This window comes from Mauremys mutica, chromosome 10 (assembly GCF_020497125.1).
Source record: "Mauremys mutica isolate MM-2020 ecotype Southern chromosome 10, ASM2049712v1, whole genome shotgun sequence".
Lineage (NCBI taxonomy): Eukaryota > Metazoa > Chordata > Testudines > Geoemydidae > Mauremys > Mauremys mutica.
The window spans coordinates 41953826-41971619 of NC_059081.1; the positions used below are offsets into that span (position 1 = coordinate 41953826).

At 42.3% G+C, this 17794-nt stretch overlaps 1 protein-coding gene across 3 annotated transcripts in view; it reads left to right on the top strand.

Annotated features, from left to right (window-relative positions):
* The first annotated feature begins 11066 nt into the window (after positions 1-11066).
* Positions 11067-17794, top strand: part of MTX2 (metaxin 2) — a 50139-nt gene continuing 43411 nt past the window's right edge. The window contains exon 1 of one of the 3 annotated variants that reach the window (XM_044978523.1): positions 11067-11170. In XM_044978523.1, the coding sequence (XP_044834458.1) occupies positions 11098-11170 (73 nt within the window). In that variant the 5' untranslated portion in view covers positions 11067-11097. Of the gene's footprint in view, positions 11171-15080; positions 15237-17179; positions 17349-17794 lie in introns of those variants that run through there. The other 2 variants (XM_044978524.1, XM_044978525.1) reach the window with 2 other exon arrangements.

Sequence of the window (17794 nt, forward strand, 5' to 3'; positions counted from 1 at the left end):
CAGTATCAATCCACGTGGATGAAATAGTTTAATTACCCAGGACATCACAATCCTATTTTAAAAAGCCTAAATCGCCGAGAAATAAGTGCATAATACTCCCCTGATAAAAAACGACTACTGAAAAGTCAGTCATCTGAAAGCAATCACTTGCATAAAAGCAGAACCCTAGCAATAGTGAACTCCGACCACATTCAAGATAAGTTTTGTGGAGATCCCTTTTAACCAAAACTCACGGATTTTAAGAGTCTGGAGAAATAAAAAAATAACCGGATTGGAAAACTACGTCACACTTTTCAATGTAACGTTTTCAATATTATTCTTATGTATTGGGCCCATCTGTCTTTCAGCCGCGTAATGCTAATTAGCTCTCGGTTAAAACAACAGAGGACCCACAGTGATGTATCGGTATTTCAAAGGGTCTCCGGGATGGACGCATTTTCAGTGACCTCCGGTCTCTGCTCCAGAAGTCTTTGATATGGCAATGCATCCTGCTTTGAAAAACACTGAAATCTACACATATGCAAAGCGAAACAACTTCACGGATTCCCTGATACATATTTCCTTTTCCAAAGGGAACTACTTGAAAGTCTCTCGCCTGCCCATTCAAACACACGTATGAAAACACACGGTGGCTTCACATTTACACCTTGAGGGAGGAGTAAATCTGATCTCCTCCAAGTTATGTTGTCTTGCCTCGCGGTCCGGCTCATTCAAAGCCAGATTCTGCTCGCGTTGATCACACAAAATCATCACGGGCCGAACTGGCAGTTAGCGGGAATGCAGCAAGTTTTGGTTCCCCAATTCCATTTTTAACTGAACTTTAAAAGGGGGAGTGGACTGCTTCTATCCCACCCAAAGACCTTCGAGGAGAGCAGGGTCAGAGAGAGTTCAGGCAGAGAAGAGACAGAGACAAGGAAGAGTAGAAAATACTTTATCCTTTGCAAGATTTTTGTTGCCACCACCAAAAAACGCCAATATTTCTAAAAGCTCCCCGGTTTAAAAAAAAGGTGCCCTTAGCACCTTATCTGTTCCTCGCAGGTCCATTGCAAGAATGAATGCCGATCTGTAGCCGAGGGCTGTAGCATTTACTGGATCCCTACTTTGTTTTCCCAAAGGGGACTGGCTTACTCCAGAATCCGCACAATAATTCGAATAAACGTTTGAAAAGACATAAGCACAGTACCGAAGAGAGAGAGGCTATCGGGCAAAACTAAACCAATGCAATGATGTTTTGGGGGGGAGAGGGCTGGATTTCACGTTGTCCCAATCATAGGGTTGCATCACAAGCTCCCATTCTACTCCGTTTTGCCCCATTGATTCTTACCTCCTGCCTTCTCCGAGGGGAGGGGCCGTTGGGCAAGAATGGAAAAGAAATAGGCCTCACACAGCACTTGCAGCCTGATCTGATTACTTATGTTATCTTCTAGTTCTCAGGTTCTTGATTATACCATATGGTTAAATAAATGCTCCATATTACATTAGTTTACAATAAATCTTATCAAATTTGAAAACCTCTGACTGTTAAAGTTCAGAAAGATTTGGTTTGCCTGCAGACATCTCTTTGTGCAAAAGACCAGTGGGATTGATGGTTCTTTGTTGTGCAGTTCCAAGTTCAAAATGAGGAACAGACAAGTGAAGTTCATCCAAGTGTGAACAAGACTGATCTCTCTCATCTGATTTCTGTAAGTCAGCACTTGTAGAATAAAGAGCAAGGTAAAACCCAGCCGAAGGAAATCCCAAAGGGCCTGTTTTAGACTGATTTCCTGCCTTCCTGGGTTTAGTTGAGAAGTCAGAATAACTAATGGCAAGGGACAAAATAAACTCATGGCTAACAGAATGAAAAAACCCCAAAACTAAATAGATGTTAAACATAAAATCCCAGTTTAAAGGGGGATGAATTTCAGTGGATTTGTGACTTTAGGGTGGCTGGGTAGAAGCCAGCCCAGATCCAGCAGTTATTGCTGGTTGTTAGCTGCTTGCTGGCCTATGTGAAATAGGTGTAGTGTCTCACTGTGGTTCCTAGTTGGCAGTTGTCCACTATCACAACTGGCACTACTTTGCACTCTGTTGATAATCTTGACAGAGAGCTGAGGAGCCTGGAGACTGAATTGCTCTGCAGATGAGGGCTGAAGTACATTGTCTAGGTAGCATGGGGAAGCTAGCACTTGTTATGCCAGTTCTGTGGAGAAAGAAGTTCAGTCAGTTGGTCTGTCATTAGCACTACACCTCACTTGAAATGTCCTCTTGTGGCTGGCAAAGGGCTATAAATATTCCAACAGGTGATTTGAAAATTCCACTTTAATTTTTACCTTCATGTATAATCTAAGGGATGGCTAATGCCGTTCCGTGAATGTTGTTGATGTTTACAGTTATGTCTTGGATGCCCAAAACCAAGCCAAAACATATCTTGAATCTGCCCCATCCTTGAAGAAAAATGGCTGTTGTTGTTTAGGTCCAAGAGGTAGAAATCAAACCAGGACTGTGAACTAGATTAGTCAGATAGGCTGCGAAGTTGCAACCTGTGTGGCTTATTACTCCACGTTGTATCTTCCATCCCAAGGTAGGGTGACCAGATGTCCCGATTTTATAGGGACAGTCCTGATTTTTGGGTCTTTTTCTTATATAGGCTCCTATTACCCCCTACCCCCTGTCCCAGTTTTTCACACTTGCTGTCTGGTCACCCTATCCCAAGGTGCCCTTCAGAATAAGGTTGAAATAGAGGCCTTTCCCTTTCCACTAGAACTTCTCTTCCTCTGAAGCGTCAAGCATAATCATCATCAGTGGCTGCTCTGCTGATTGCTGCTAACACAGATGGAGACGTGGGAGATCACAGGAAACAGAACTTTCCCAAACAGAGTAAAAAAAAAAAAAAAGAAAAAGAAAAAGACCAGACATCTCAGGCTGAATGTTGAGGTGAAAGACAGATGGCTGGGCTGGGAGGCACATAAGGGATTCTTGACAATGAGTATGGTGTAAGTATCTTTAGTGCTTGAGGGATGTGACCTCCCAAGATTGAAGTGTTAGGTTACACATTGTATTTTACTTGCATTTGCAAAGTAAAATGAAATTGTAAGCCCCAAATTACACATACTTACAAACACAAACACACACATGCACAGACACTTCTTCTATAATGCATGTTACCATTTATCCCTAAATAGCTGATTCACTTCTTAGGTTGCCATTAAAAAAACACAGTAATTGGATTACCTGCATGAAACTAATTGCAACCAAAATAAATGTTTACAGCTTCTTATAAAATTAATGACACCAAAAATGAATGTTCAAAGCCTGTGCTGATCACTCACTAAAACACTAGAAAAATAGCTACTAACTTCTAACTGTCCTTTAAAAAAGAAAATAAATAAATAAAAAGGGAATATCCCAAACAAGTGAAGTACAACAAGCATTGGAGAAATAAATCCAAATCAAAACTTTTTTTATCCAAATATTTAAAATGACTTGATTCCTCTACAAATATTTTTTATTGTTTTTAAATACATTTTCCCTGCCAAGCCTACTGTTAGTATTCCTTCTGTTTTAAATACAAATGCTCATACACATGCATCCACAGTAACGTATTTTCCTAACAGCACATGGTTCTCATGCAAACTTCAAAAACAGCTGTGTTGCTTCTGCCTCTAAAGTTGTCACATGGCTTAGGGGTTAGTGCTTTGTCATGGTTTTCATTTTCGTAATGGTTTCCATGTTCATGCCAGTCACTTAGATTTTGAGGAATGTATCAATTTTATAAAAAGGTCAGGTAAAATCCTCATTTTGGGTGCTGCTCCTGTTCCATTGAAGTCAAAGGAAAGACTCCCATCAATGTTAGTGGAGCTGGATGAGGCCATTAGATCACACCAAGCCACTTACAATTAATTGTCTCATGCCATATATTTTCCTGACTAAATACATACACTTTTGCTTTGTAGCAGTACATGGCTCTGTATCTATCAAAATGACACAGTTCATACCTGTGAATTGTTTCTGACTCTTGTTGAAGAGTTGTAGAGTTTAGTCTTAATTTGCAAGCACATTAAATTAAGACTAAACTCTACAACAAGAGTCAAACAATTCACTGGTACAAACATAACCACAGTCTGTGTTAAAACCTAGTGCTTATTTTAAATATATTTTTTTCTCACATGATATGAGCAGCTTAATGACACCTTGGTTCCCCATGAACAATCTTAACTGTACACGTTAGTTCCTGTTCTTTTGCATTATTCTGTCCGCAAGATACCCAGAGGAATGAGATAATGCAACTCATGTGCCAATTCCTGAATAATTGAATAAAAATGTCTGTAATATACATGGGTGTACACATGAGACAAATAAATGATAGATAAGGTCTAACATTTATTCATTCAACATTAAACCCAGCAGTTGGGTGTTGCATATGTTCACTTTGATGCCTAGCAGTTGGAAACAGGTTGTCAGTTATGCTAATAGGAATAAAAGCACAGTTCATAATTCTCATTGGAATTAGTACAGTATTCCAGCCTTACCTTAGCAAATACTCACCATGCTCTGCATTATTAAGAATAATTAATATTATGATTTTTGTTCACTTTATTTTCCCCCAGACTTCATTAAAAAAGAAAACCAAAAAGAAAGGACTATATCAGTCATAGATTACATTTTACCTAGATGCTATTGGTGGAAGCCCACAGTCCAAAAAAGGATCTGCAAAAAAACTTATATATTTTTGCCATAGAAGACATAACAAAACCATTGGCTTGGAAGGCTGGCGGTGCATTTGTCATTTTCTATGGAGGAAATGGCATGCAGTTGCCATGTCTGAGTGGGATAAAGAAACATTTGGATTATGTATACTTTGGCTATTTAGATAATCATGGAAAATCTTGTTTCCTTGGAAATCAGATGCAGGCAGTAAGAACATATCACGTTTGAAATGGTCACACAGAATTGAATGTGTGTGGGACACTTGCAATACAATACCACAGACCTTTCCTTTAGGGTCATCCCAGACTACTGCAAAATATACTGTTGATTGCATAAATAGCTCTGTTTTCAGGATCAAGGAACAAATAAATAAACCAGACAACAAACATACAGACTATATTATCTTTTTTTAAAATGTGAGCCCTCACTTTATTTTTTAGTAAAAAATTGGAGCAATAATTTACACATAAAAGAGTAAAACAAAACAAATTAATTGTCTTCTCTCTTTAAAAAAAAAAAGTGCTTAGCAGACAAAATTACAAATGGAAAGACCTGCTTTGTGGCGTCAAATATTTTCTCATAACAGCTTACAAACCTTGGATGACTTTTATACTTTTTAAACTATATTATTCTCTTATCCTAAATGCTAAGTAAATACTTATAGTTGTTACAAGTCCATTTGTTTGCTGTGCAGTGGGAAATAGATATGGGAAAAACTACCCATTGTCACCATGTCGCTAATAGATGCCTTAAGTTTAGAGTAAACTCTTTCTTCATTTTCATTTTAAACATAGGCCTTCCGTTTTGACTGATTTTTTTCACTGCACATACTTATAATTACGGTGGTTTTTAACTGGGATAAGGCACCTTGTTGAATCAGAGAGAGATTAAATTGACTATTTGTTCTCTGTACAGTGCCTAGCACAGTGGGACCCTGGTCCATGACTGGGGCTCTTAGGCACTACAATAATACAAATAAATTATAATGATAACAACCACTGTACATCACACAGTAACAGAGGACAAACTGCACTGTGTCTGCTTCATCACAACACACAAGTCAGTTCACGTTGGGAAGTTAAATAAATACCTGTTTCTGGTCATTTACTATTTATTCCATTGACATTTTAGTGGTTCTAAGCTGTAGGCAATTAAGTATGTAATGGGGTATGCAAGCCAAATATAAAATGTGGTGTTATTTACCCAATAGACAGTCACTCTGTGCTAATACAATTAGAATACTTTTGATTAAGATGATTTTTGCATCTGTGGGTCTTTGTGGCCTCCAAGAAAAGATTTATGGTGTGATGCATAAATCAATCACAGTTTGCACTAAGCCTTTATAGCAGGAGGGGGACAAAATGCAGCCCACAAAGTTCTGCTTTTGACCCATGGCTCCCCTTTTCTTTAATACAGAAAGCTGACCCACTGAGACTACAAGTCCCAGCATGCTATGCTCTATCTTGAGATGAACAGGTGATGTTTACTTATTCAATTGGTTGAGCATGAAGCTGGGAATCAGGAAACCTAGGTCCTATTCCGGACTCTGCCACTTACTTGTTTTGTAACCCTGGGAATGTTATTTAATTTTTCTGTGTACTAGTTTCATCTGTAAGGTGGGGATAATAATAACCACTGTGCGCTGTACAGATGAGAATGATAGACGTGCAAAATACTACAGTATTTTAATTTATTAATATCTACCTTATTTTAAGCAAATTAGTTGCTTTCCTTGCACTCTTGGCAAGTTGCCAATGCAGCCCTCAAGTGCACAAAGTTTTGATCATCTTTGATTTCTGTGTTTTGCCAATATATAAAGTTAAAATCTCAGCTTGGGAGTTTTGTGTGAACATGAGATGCAGGATTAGGCCATGTCTACACTACCACTTATGTCAGCAAAATGTATGTTGCTCAGGGGTGTGAAAAAAACACACCTTGAGTGACATAAGTTATGCTGGCATAAGTGCCAGTGTTCACAACGCTATTGGCAGGAGAGCTTCTCTCACCGACATAGCTACTGCCTGCCACTCATCAACGTAGTTTATTATGTTGAGGGGAGAGCTCTCTCCGGTCGGCATAGAGTGGCTACCTGAGTGATCTTACAGCTTGCTATAAACTTGCAAGTGTAGACATGGCCTTATATCTTGAACAAAATTAGTACATATCTCCACAAAATAGCTTCATAATGAAATTCAATTCCTTATTTTTTATTTGTGTTTTTTGTTTCCTAAAACACACAAAGGTAACAGCCATGGAAGAGTAATGGATTGCAAAGTAGCAATTAAAACTAAACAAACAAACAAAAATACCAACCTGAAGCTGTATCATTTGAGTTACAGCTAGCACTCTCCAAAAAGATATATTTGCTACTACACTTCAGCATACAGCAAATTGTTATAAGTAATAAAGTCCAGAAAATGTAGGTTTATAATGGAAACCACTGATTCACCTTAACTACAGTGGCATAAACAGTGCATTTCTTACAAAAGGGTTATCAAAAGAATAACTTTTCTGTTACAACCTATGTCCCTGCAATGAGACCTCTTCACCCACACCCAACTCTGTTGACTTTAATGAGGCACTACATGAGCAGAGGGGTTCCACTTCTAGATAGCTCATTGCAGGAGTGTCAACTATAATTTCAGCAGTTATTGTTTTTACTAATAGCCCAATGCAGCTGTGTGTATATAAAGTTACTCACATGTGTAAGTGTTTGCTGGATCAGGACCATTCTTTATGAGGAAAAAAGGTGCATTTTGTTTATATACCCTTTGTAAAAATGTCTGCATCCTAGTAATATGATTTTTGTTATGTTACTGCATCAGTGAAACCTGAGAATGAAGGCTTTATATCCATTATTCTTCATTTTAACTGCCTTGCTACACTAAATCTACATTCTTAATGTCCTTTTTTATATTCCTTTAACAAGTAAACTAGATTAAACACAATAAAGTTTAGAGTGGTATTTGAAAATAGATGATACAAAGCCCACTAACAATAAATTTTTTAATGACTAGCAAAGATTGGATTTTGCCCAACCACTGTTCACATAATGGATGCAATTTAACTTTCTGGTAATCTTTAGTATTAAATCCAGTGGTTAACATGGGTATAGGAGTATTATTTTAAAATCCATGTATTCATATATTTACTGATTTATAAATGGTGACTCTCTCTTCATCACACGAGTGCCTCAAATTAAAAAATATAAAATTATAAAATTCACAAAATGTAAGTTAAAAAGGCTCTTAATAAAACCCATATATCTTGCTCTTAAAAACTGTTCAGAAGTCAAGTAAAAAACTTGGCAGAACAAACTTCCATTATTTTGCACCCTGAAGCTTATCAAATCTGGTCTTGCATGCCAGAGGGAGTAGATCCCAAAAGCATGGGCCACTCACTAAGAACTCCCCAATGCGGGTGCCAGATTGTTCAGTTGCAAGAACTTACAGCAAGATTGAACCAATAGATTGTGACTGTCTTCGCAGGACAGAAAAGATCTCTGATATAACCATAGGTGCTGGAATTAGGTGTGCTGGTGTTGCTGCTGCACACCCTGGCTTGAAATGGTTTCCATCATATGGGGTTTACAGTTTGGTTCAATGCTCTCACAGTTTGCTCTCAGTGCACTCACTGTACAAATTGTTCCAGCACCCCTGGATATAACTGGGTGCAAGACCACACAAGGTGTATTTCACTTGGATGTGAATAGGTAGCCAGTGCAGAAAATGGAAGCACAGTTCTCATATGCAATATAAGAGGTGAGCCAGGTGGTGCTTCCTGCTGGTTTTCAAGTGAAGCCCCAAGTAGGATATGTTTCAGTTATCTAGCCATGAGATTGCACAGGTGTGACTTGGTGAGGTGAGGTCCATGTGAAAAAGAACTATCATATTGTGGGCCTAGACATAACTGAAACAAATGTATTATGTATTACTAGAGTCACTTGTGATCCAAAAGTAGTGATGGTTCCAACCTACCCCAGAGACTGAAAACTATATTTTTAAAGGTCAGACATACACTAACAACAGCATGTGCACTCACAGTTATGGCTCAGTCCTCTGAATGTTGCCCCATGCCTATCAGCCTTACCTCCTCTTTTATGTGGGTTTGAGGGTGAGTTTGCTTTCATCCCCACCTGCGAAAGCAAAAAAAAAAAAAAAAATCCTGATCCTCAAAGGCATTTTGGCACCTAGATATCTGTAAGGGTCTGGGTTACAGTGTCTAGATTTAATGAAAAATACATGTATATCTGGACATCACCACATTTATATGAAACTGCAGATCTCAACAGCTCCTCATGTCACTGCTAGAAGTGGGGTAAAATGGAACTCTACTATGTGACAGCCCTTAAAGGAGACAGAGTGAACATTTCTGACAATCTATGATCTTAAGTATCTCTGTATTAATTGTATATGTTGAGCTATGTAAAAATGTGATTTTTGTGCATGTAACAAGTGATCTGTCCCCTTCAAGGGCAGAAGGCCAGCCAATCCTTGTTCCATGGCTATGGCATGGCCCTATAAGGTTCTGGGAGTTTAGGGGTACATGAAGGAAGAGAGGAAGTGGTTCCAGGAAATTAGTATTTAGGAAAAATCCACAGTACTATTTCTTTAAGGACCCAGGACCAGATGTGCAGGTGGGGCAGGGGCGGCTCCAGGCCCCAGCACACCAAGCGTGTGCTTGGGGCAGCAAGCCGCGGGGGGCGCTCTGCCGGCACCGCGAGAGCGGCAGGCAGGCTGCCCTCGGTGGCTTCCCTGCGGAGGGTCTGCTGGTCCCATGGCTTCGGAGGAAGGCAGCCTGCCTGCCGTGCTTGGGGTGGCAAAATGCCTAGAGCCGCCCCTGAGGTGGGGGCAAGGTTATTTACACCTTCATTGGTAAAGATAGCCTCTGAGGAGAGCAAGGCTCTGGAGAGTTACATCCCATCTCTTAGAGCTTGTCTACACAGGGAAATTGACCAGTATAGCTATAGCCAAATAATTAATAAATTTATTTGCAGCAGGCTCTGGTGAAGGAAAGACTTGTAGGTACTGTAGTAAGAGAACATGTGCTTGATTTATATCTTTTTCCTTCTCTTGTGGCTAAGAAACTAGGATTCCATCTGATAGCCTTTGGATTATTACAGCTCCTAAATTCTAGACCTTGCCTTGCACTGCATTATCCACCTATGTATCTGGTGGTAGAACTGGGTGCTTCGTATCACTTGGTGAATTCTATATAGACAATGTTCTTTATAATTAGGTGTTAGTCATTTGATACGGGCTATCAAAGTGCCAACTTTTCTTTGCCTGGGCACCCTTTGCTCAATGTTTTACATTTTTAGTCTTTTGGACTATTTATGGTGGTGGGTAGACCTAATATATAATAAAATAATAATTGGAGATATACCAATCTCCTAGAACTGGAAGGGACCTTGAAAGGTCATCAAGTCCAGCCCCCTGCCTTCACTAGCAGGAGCAATTTTTGCCCCAGATCCCTAAGTGGCCCCCTCAAGGATTGAACTTACAACCCTGGGTTTAGCAGGCCAATGCTCAAACCACTGAGCTATCCCTCCTGAATAATTAATATACAGCAATTTCCATATTTTCAAATGTTGTTGAAATTTAGTTTTAAACGTGAAGTTCCTTTGTTTCCAATGTTTGTTTTTTTGACTACAATATTATGGTAAGGTTTATCTTTTCTCAAAACCAATAGATATTCTCAGCATTAACACCAGCCTAATAAACTCTATTGTCTGTGAATTCCTTTACTGCTTGTTTTTGTCATTTGGTTTTGTTTTAAATTGGAATGCTTTACTTTGCCACATGCAGGTGAGAGCAGAAGACAGATTCACTGCTTTTGGATCCCCTCCACTGGACTAGAGGAGCATCATGATGCAGCAAGTGGAGAAGGGAAGAGAGTTCTTCCTGGGGCTCCTTTCTCGTCCTTACTATACTGAGGAGTCTTGTAAGGCTCTTCAAATTCAGTACCTGATGAATTTAATGAGGCTTGTCCAGCCCTATGAAGGCTGTGTTTTCCTCTCCAGTTCTCACCTTCCCCTTCCTGCCACCTGTCCCTCTTTCCCTCCATTCTCCTCCTTCTCCCAGGGTTGCCTCTACAGTGCCTACATCCAACCTTCTCCCCTCTTCAGCCCCCATTGTCTCCAGACCTACACAATTACAACAAATAGCAACAAACAACTAAGGATCATGCACTATTCTCAATGCTCATATCTGCGGCCCTCCACTTCTACAACCAAGCAGCCCTGTGCTGGCAACTCACCCATCCTGCAGTAGGGACAAAGTGGGGCTTCCCTTACAGTGATTCCTCCCAGCCAGTGGGGACCACTGTGGTGTCAGAATTGAAGACAGCTAGGTGGGCATTTTATATCCCCTCTTCCTGCTTTCTGCTCCACATGTTTGCTTTGGTGCCATCATGGGGGAGCCCACCATGAAGCAAAAAGGAATCAGAAGTGGTCGGCTGCCTCAGCACCCCGCTGGCTGGAGAGGTGAGGGTCTAATGGAGCGGGTGGGCAGGATAAGGAACTAGTGGGCAGGATAAGGCAGGGAATAATGGGGTGGACGGGGCTAATGGAAGGGACAGGTGTTGACTAATAGGAGGGGATGGGCCATGGTTTGAATGGGCTGACAGAAGGGGATTGGCTGAATGGAGGGGGGCTACTAGGGAGCAGAGGTACAATGGAGTAGGCTCCCTCCCCTCCTGGGCTCCTTGGCCACCCTCTCCTCCAGGTGACTCCATTTTCATTTCCAACACAGCAACCAGTCCAGAATCTCTCTCTCCAATAACCCCCAAACTCTCTCTCACCCAGTAATCTGTCAATGATCCTTTGGTTGCCCCCAACTTCCCTCAAGCTGCCTGTGGTTCCTCAAAACTTTCTTTCACACTGCTCCCAATGCTCAGGGAAATCAGTGATTGTTGTCATCAGTAAAATAAATGTTATATGGAGCTGCACAAACCTTGCAAGTGGGCCCCAAATGCATGAAACACTGTGTGTGGGGTGGGGAGGACGGCCCACAAAACAATATTTGTTTAAATAGCAAATATCTTTAACGTAGCACTTCTCAGAAAAAAATTCCTACCTTATCTGCTTTCCAATGAGCAAATAATCTGTTTAACTCTAGTCAAAAGTTAGAGGGTTCAAATAGGCTGTAGACTCAGCATAAACTATGGTATCATTAATGATGTCTGCATAATAGTCCAAGGTCCCAAATGTCGGAAACCCCAAATCATTGGGGTTGGTGAAGGGGTATGATAGAGGCAGAGTTTAAAAGTCCATCTGTTCATGTGTAAAGGGGATTTTAATATCATTTAAACCCCACCTGCACTAGAAATGTAATTCTGACAGTTGTAGTTTAAGAAAAGTTTACGTTTGCATTGTGGACAACCCCTAACTATATTGTAACTGGGATGTGTCACTGAGCTAAAGCATGAGGGATTTTGCTTTGTGTGTTACACTTCACTTTCTCCCTCTGTGGGGGATTTGTGGATTTTACTGTGTATCATTCTCTCTGGGGAGATTTTGCCACATGTATTACACTTTATGCCCTTGTAGACATGGGGAGTATTTTGCTGTATTATATGCTCACCATCTGGATGGATGGTAGGTTGCTGGGTGAGTCACTGTTCCTCCTCCTGCTATAAGCCCTCTATAAGCAGATGGCTGAACAAACAATGAGGCATCTACCCAAAATAAGGCTGATTAGAGAGACAAGGTGGGTGAATGAGGTAATACCTTTTACTGCATCAACTTCTGTTGGTGAGAGACAATCTTTGAAACTTAGGACTTGTCTACAGTGCCACTTACAGTGCTGAAACTTTCTTCACTCAGGAGTGTGAAAAAACACCCCCATGGGTGATGCAAGTTACAGCACTGTAAAGTGACAGTGTAGACAGTGCACCAGCACTGAGAGCCACGCTCCTGGCACTGGTAGCTATTCCCCTCGTGGAGGTGGTTTTATTACATCGCTGAGAGAGCTCTCTCCCAGTGCTCTGCTGCGACTACAGTGTAGACATACCCTTACACAGAGCTCTTCTTCAGGTCTGGGTCTTTGCTGACTAAAGACAACTGTGAATGGGTTGTGACATATTCACACCATAAGGTGGGAAACTGAGGGAAAGGACAGTGCCCAATGTACTGTGGGTGGGTGTTTGCCATGGTTACATATTTTTGAATCATGGTGGTAGAGTTTTCTCAAATTAATGCTGGGTTCCCTTTCCCATTTAATAAAAATCTTCTTTTCGATGCAACATACTCAGTGCTTGTGAGGGGGAAGTACTGCCTCTTAGAGGTATTGCCCAGGGGTGGTGTTTAGTTTTCCCAGATTACCAGGTGGGGGCTGAAGCCAGTTCAGTTTTGTATTAAGAGGATCCCCTAGGTATTGAACCTGGCTTTTGTTGCTGCCAACTCCATCTGACACAAGGGGTACATTTTCCCAGACCTGAAGAAGAGCTCTGCGTAAAGTCAGGAGCTTGTCACTTTCACCAACAGAAGTTGATCCAATGAAAGATATTATCTCACCCATATTGTCTCTCTAATATTCTGAGACCACAATGGCTACAACAACACTGCATACAAATAGGGTGACCAGATGTCTCAATTTTATAGGGACATTCCCGATATTTGGAGCTTTTTCTTATAAGGGCACCTATTACCCACCACCCCTTGTCCCAATTTTTCATACTTGCTATCTGGTCACCCTATGTCATAACTAGAAAGGGAAGGGTAACAACCCTCCTGTAGACAATACTATAAAATCCCTCCTGGCCGGGGGGCGGGGGGGAGAAGGCTTTTGTTTGTGTGCTCTTTGTTTTTGAGGGTGTTCACTCTTGGGACTAAGAGGGACCAGACATCAATCCATGTTCTCCAAATCTTTCTGCACAAGTCTCATATTTCAAACTTGTAAACAACAGCCAGGCAAGGCGTGTTAGTTTTATCTTTGTTTTCTCAACTTGTAAATGTTCCTTTTGCTAGAGGTTTTACCTCTGTTTGCTGTAACTTTGGATCTAAGGCTAGCGGGGGTTCCTCTGGGCTCTTTGAATCTGATTACGCTGTAAAGTTTATTTTCAATCCTGATTTTACAGAGATGAATTTTACCTTTTCTTTTAATAAAATTATTCTTTTAAGAATCTGATTGATTTTTCAGTGTTTTAAGATCCAAGGGTTTGGATCTGTGTTCACCAGGACTAATTGGTGAGGGGATTACCAAGCCTTCCCAGGGAAAGGGGTGTAGAGGCTTGGGGGGGATATTTCTCGAGCCTACCCGGGAAAAGAGGTGTAAGGGCTTGGAGGGATATTTTGGGGGAAGAGGAACTCCAAGTGGTCCTTTCCCTGTTTCTTGTTAAAGCACTTGGTGGTGGCAGAGTACCAGGTTTTAACCTAAGCTAGTACAAATAAGCTTAGGGGGCTTTCATGGGGGTCCCCACATCTGTACCCTAGAGTTCAGAGTAGGTAAGGAACCTTGACACCCTACATAAAAAATAAGGCTCACAGTACAGTTGGTGACTGATCCCCAGGTATATAGAGACACTACGTAGGATGGGGCTTAATGCGGTATTTGATCCAGATACATCCAAGAACTACAAGACTGAGGGTGCACAGTGTGTTTGAGGTTTGATCCCCAGTCTATGGGAGCCTCTGCCCAGCACGGGACTGTACAGTGTGTGTGGGAGGGAGGTTGATCCACCCTCCATGGGAGCATCTGCCCAGTATGAAGCTGTATGGTGTCGGGGGTTTGATCTCTGGCCCATGGGAGCCTCTGCCCAGCACAGGGCTAGTCAGTGTGTGTGTTTGGGGGAGGGGGGGGGTTGATCCCCAGTCCATGGGAGCCTCTGCCCAGCAAGGGACTGTACAGTGTGTGTCTGTGTGTGGGGGGTTGATTCCCCAGTCCATGGGAGTCTCTGCCCAGCACAGGACTGGAGAGAGAGAGAGAGAGAGAGTGTGTGCGCGCGCGCGCGCGCTGGGGGGGGGGTTAATTCCCAGTCCGTGGGAGCCTCTGCCCAGCACCAAGCTGTAGTGTGTGTGTGTGTGTGTGTGTGTGTGTGGGTGTGTGTGGGTGTGTGTGGGTGTGTGTGTGTGGGTGTGGGTGTGGGTGTGTGGGTGTGTGGGTGGGTGTGTGTGTGTGGGTGGAAGGGTTTGAGCCCCAGTCCGTGGGAGCCTCTACCCAGCACGGGCCTGTGCAGTGGGTGGGGGTTTGATCCCCACTGTAGGGCAGTGCTGGCTGCCGCCAGGGTCATGCTCATGGAGCTGCATCGGTGCCATTGAGGGAGGGGGGCTCCCCCCGCCCCGGGGACCCCGCGTTCTTCACTGCGGGGCTGCAGGGCCTGCCCCAGCGCGGCGGCGGGGGGGCGGCGGGAGGGGCGGGCCCGGGAGGCGGAGCGGGCCCCGGATGCACTTCCCCCGGCGCTGCCAGGCCGGCTCCCAGTTCCTGTGCGCGCCCTTAACCTTGCGGGGCTGCCACTGCTGCCTCCTGGCTCGGCCGGGACCTGCGGAGCGCGGGTGGCCCGCGGGGGGATCATGTCTCTGGTGGCGGAAGCGTTTGTGACTCAGATAGCAGGTAATGGGGCGGGGGAGCAGGAGAGGGTACGGGGTGGCGGAGGGGGGATAGGTGCGTGGGGTGGGCGCTGGAGGAGGCAGGCAGGGTTCAGAGGGGGGCATGGGACTAGCAAGGGGGGGGGGAGCAGGGTGCAAAAGCCAGTGGGCTCTGCACAGGCCCCCATACCCTAGAGAGGACCCAGCCATCCTGGCGTCAGGCTCTTGTAGAGAATTGGCCCCTCTTGTAAGCAGTGTCAGTAAATGTTACCTGCATGGTGACCATGTTATTGATGATGCTGTCTGAGGTAGTTTTGCTATGGTGTTTAAAGAGCTGGATTATTTATTGCAGTAACTATACCACGTGGCATTGTGTGGTGTCCCACTGTGTATGTTATGCTTTGGAAATGTTGTCAGGCAAACCTCAGAGTGTTTAATAGCCTGATGTCAACAACATGTGTAACCTACAGTGGTGGATTACAATGATGAACATATTATTTGAATATCTTAGCATGGCTTGGTTGCCCTGCCACCCCAAAAAGTGTTTTTATGGTTTTTGTTTGTTTGTTTGTTTTAACTTGCAAGGCCATTTTCCTCCATCAGAAGTTAAAGTTTACTTGTATTTTATAAGGGGCCTAATGTTATAATAGGTGCATTGTTGTGTGGGAGTTGGCCATCTCTTTAGAGGCCAACTTTCTCTTCTTTTTCCTCTTCATTTTCTAAAGATACATACAATTTGACACCTGTTACCAAAATATCAAGTTCATGTTCCATTTTCTGTACCCTAGAAAATAGTTTTATTTTGATTTCTAGAAATGCTAAAATGGTGCCTATCCATATGTTGTAGTTGCCCTTGACATTAACTGCAGGAATTATACATAACCCACCACAAATTCCCCTTTCCCCTCAATGATTCCTCATCTCTTCAGTTACAGTCTTTTTTCCATTTTCAAATATAAGGAAGAAAGATGAGCCTTGCAATAAGCATCTGATTTGGAGGCTTTTTTGGACTCTGTTAAGGAGTGAACCAAATTTGTGTCTGATTTAAAAAAAAAAAAAAATTGTCATGTACTTTCTTGTTTCCTTTCTCATTATTACTGAGTATTAAGCTATTTGTGTGATTGTAATCATTTTGGTAGTCCAATGTCTACAATTAAGATAGAAGTTGGATAAATACTGAAAACTAGCACCTTTCTCCCCCACCCATAAGCTTTGGGTGGGGAGACAACTTTTTTTGGGGTGGGAGACCTGAAATCTTGCAGATCCCATGAGACGTAAGTCTAAGGGGAAAAACAATTGAAGACAGTTGGCAGTTTTTCAAAGAGACATTAAGAGCACAAGAGCAAACTACCCACTGCATAGGAAAGATAGGAAGTATGGCAAGAGACCACCCTGGCTTACCCAGGAAATCTTCAATGATCTAAAAATCAAAAAGGAGTCCTACAAAAAGTGAAAACTAGGTCAAATTACAAAGGATTGATATAAACAAATAACACAAGTATGTAGGGACAAAATTAGAAAGGCCACTTCTTCAGATGCATCTGTTAGTCTTTAAGGTGCCACCAGACTCCTTGCTGTTTTTGTGGATACAGACTAACACAGCTACTCCCTGATACTACAGGCCATAGAATTTCACCAAGTGCATTTTTTCAAGCCCATAACTTCTAGCTGATCTAGAGTGCATTTTTTAGAAACACATCAACTTTTGATTAAAGACTGCACCTGGTGGAGAGTCCACCACATACCTAGGTAAGTTGGTCCAATGGTTAATTACACTTACTGTTAAAAATATTACCTTATTTCAAGGCTGAATTCGTCCAGCTTCACTATCCAGCTCATTAATCTACCTCACAAAGGCATAACAAGATCTAAAGAGCCCTCTACTCTACTTTTCCCCCTTTAGGAACTTCTTCTGACCTTGTCTGCCTTCCATTTTAGGAGGCCTACAGAAAAGGGACTGTATAGCGGGGCTGAGAAAGAAGGGGATCCAGCACCATCAGAAGAGGCTTACACACTATTTGGGTGGAGCAGGGAAAGACAGGAGGAAGTGGCTGCCATACGTTACTTTCAACATCTCTCTGAACAGAGCTCCCTTCTGTGGGGCCTAGCAGCCCCAAAATAACAGCTGCCTCTTGAGGTAGTACTTCAAGCTTTTTTATTCGGTTGTTTTTGTTTTTTGTCTCGTCCCCCCTCCATTTTGAAGCTGGGAAGCTTAGCAAACAATTTTGTAATGTATTAAAAGTGACAGGATTCATTGCAGCTCTGCTGCATAAATTGAAGACCTTGTCATAAAATTCAAGGGGTATAGGTCATCTGAGCTCCTAGAAGAAAAGGTTTCTTTTATTTTGTTTGCCTGGAGAAAAAGTGTATTCCATTCAAATAGTTTAGCCTAAGGAGTTCAAAACTGTCTTAAATATTCTCTCAATTGAAACTAGTTTTCTTTTTTTCCAGTTCACAGATTTTTAGTGACTTGCGTTTTTTCACTACAAAAGCTATACATTTGCAAAGGCATAGCATGTAATCTCCGAGAACTCCAGGGCAGGAGGATGAGGCGGTGTTTGTCTCCTGGGTTAGACCCTCCCT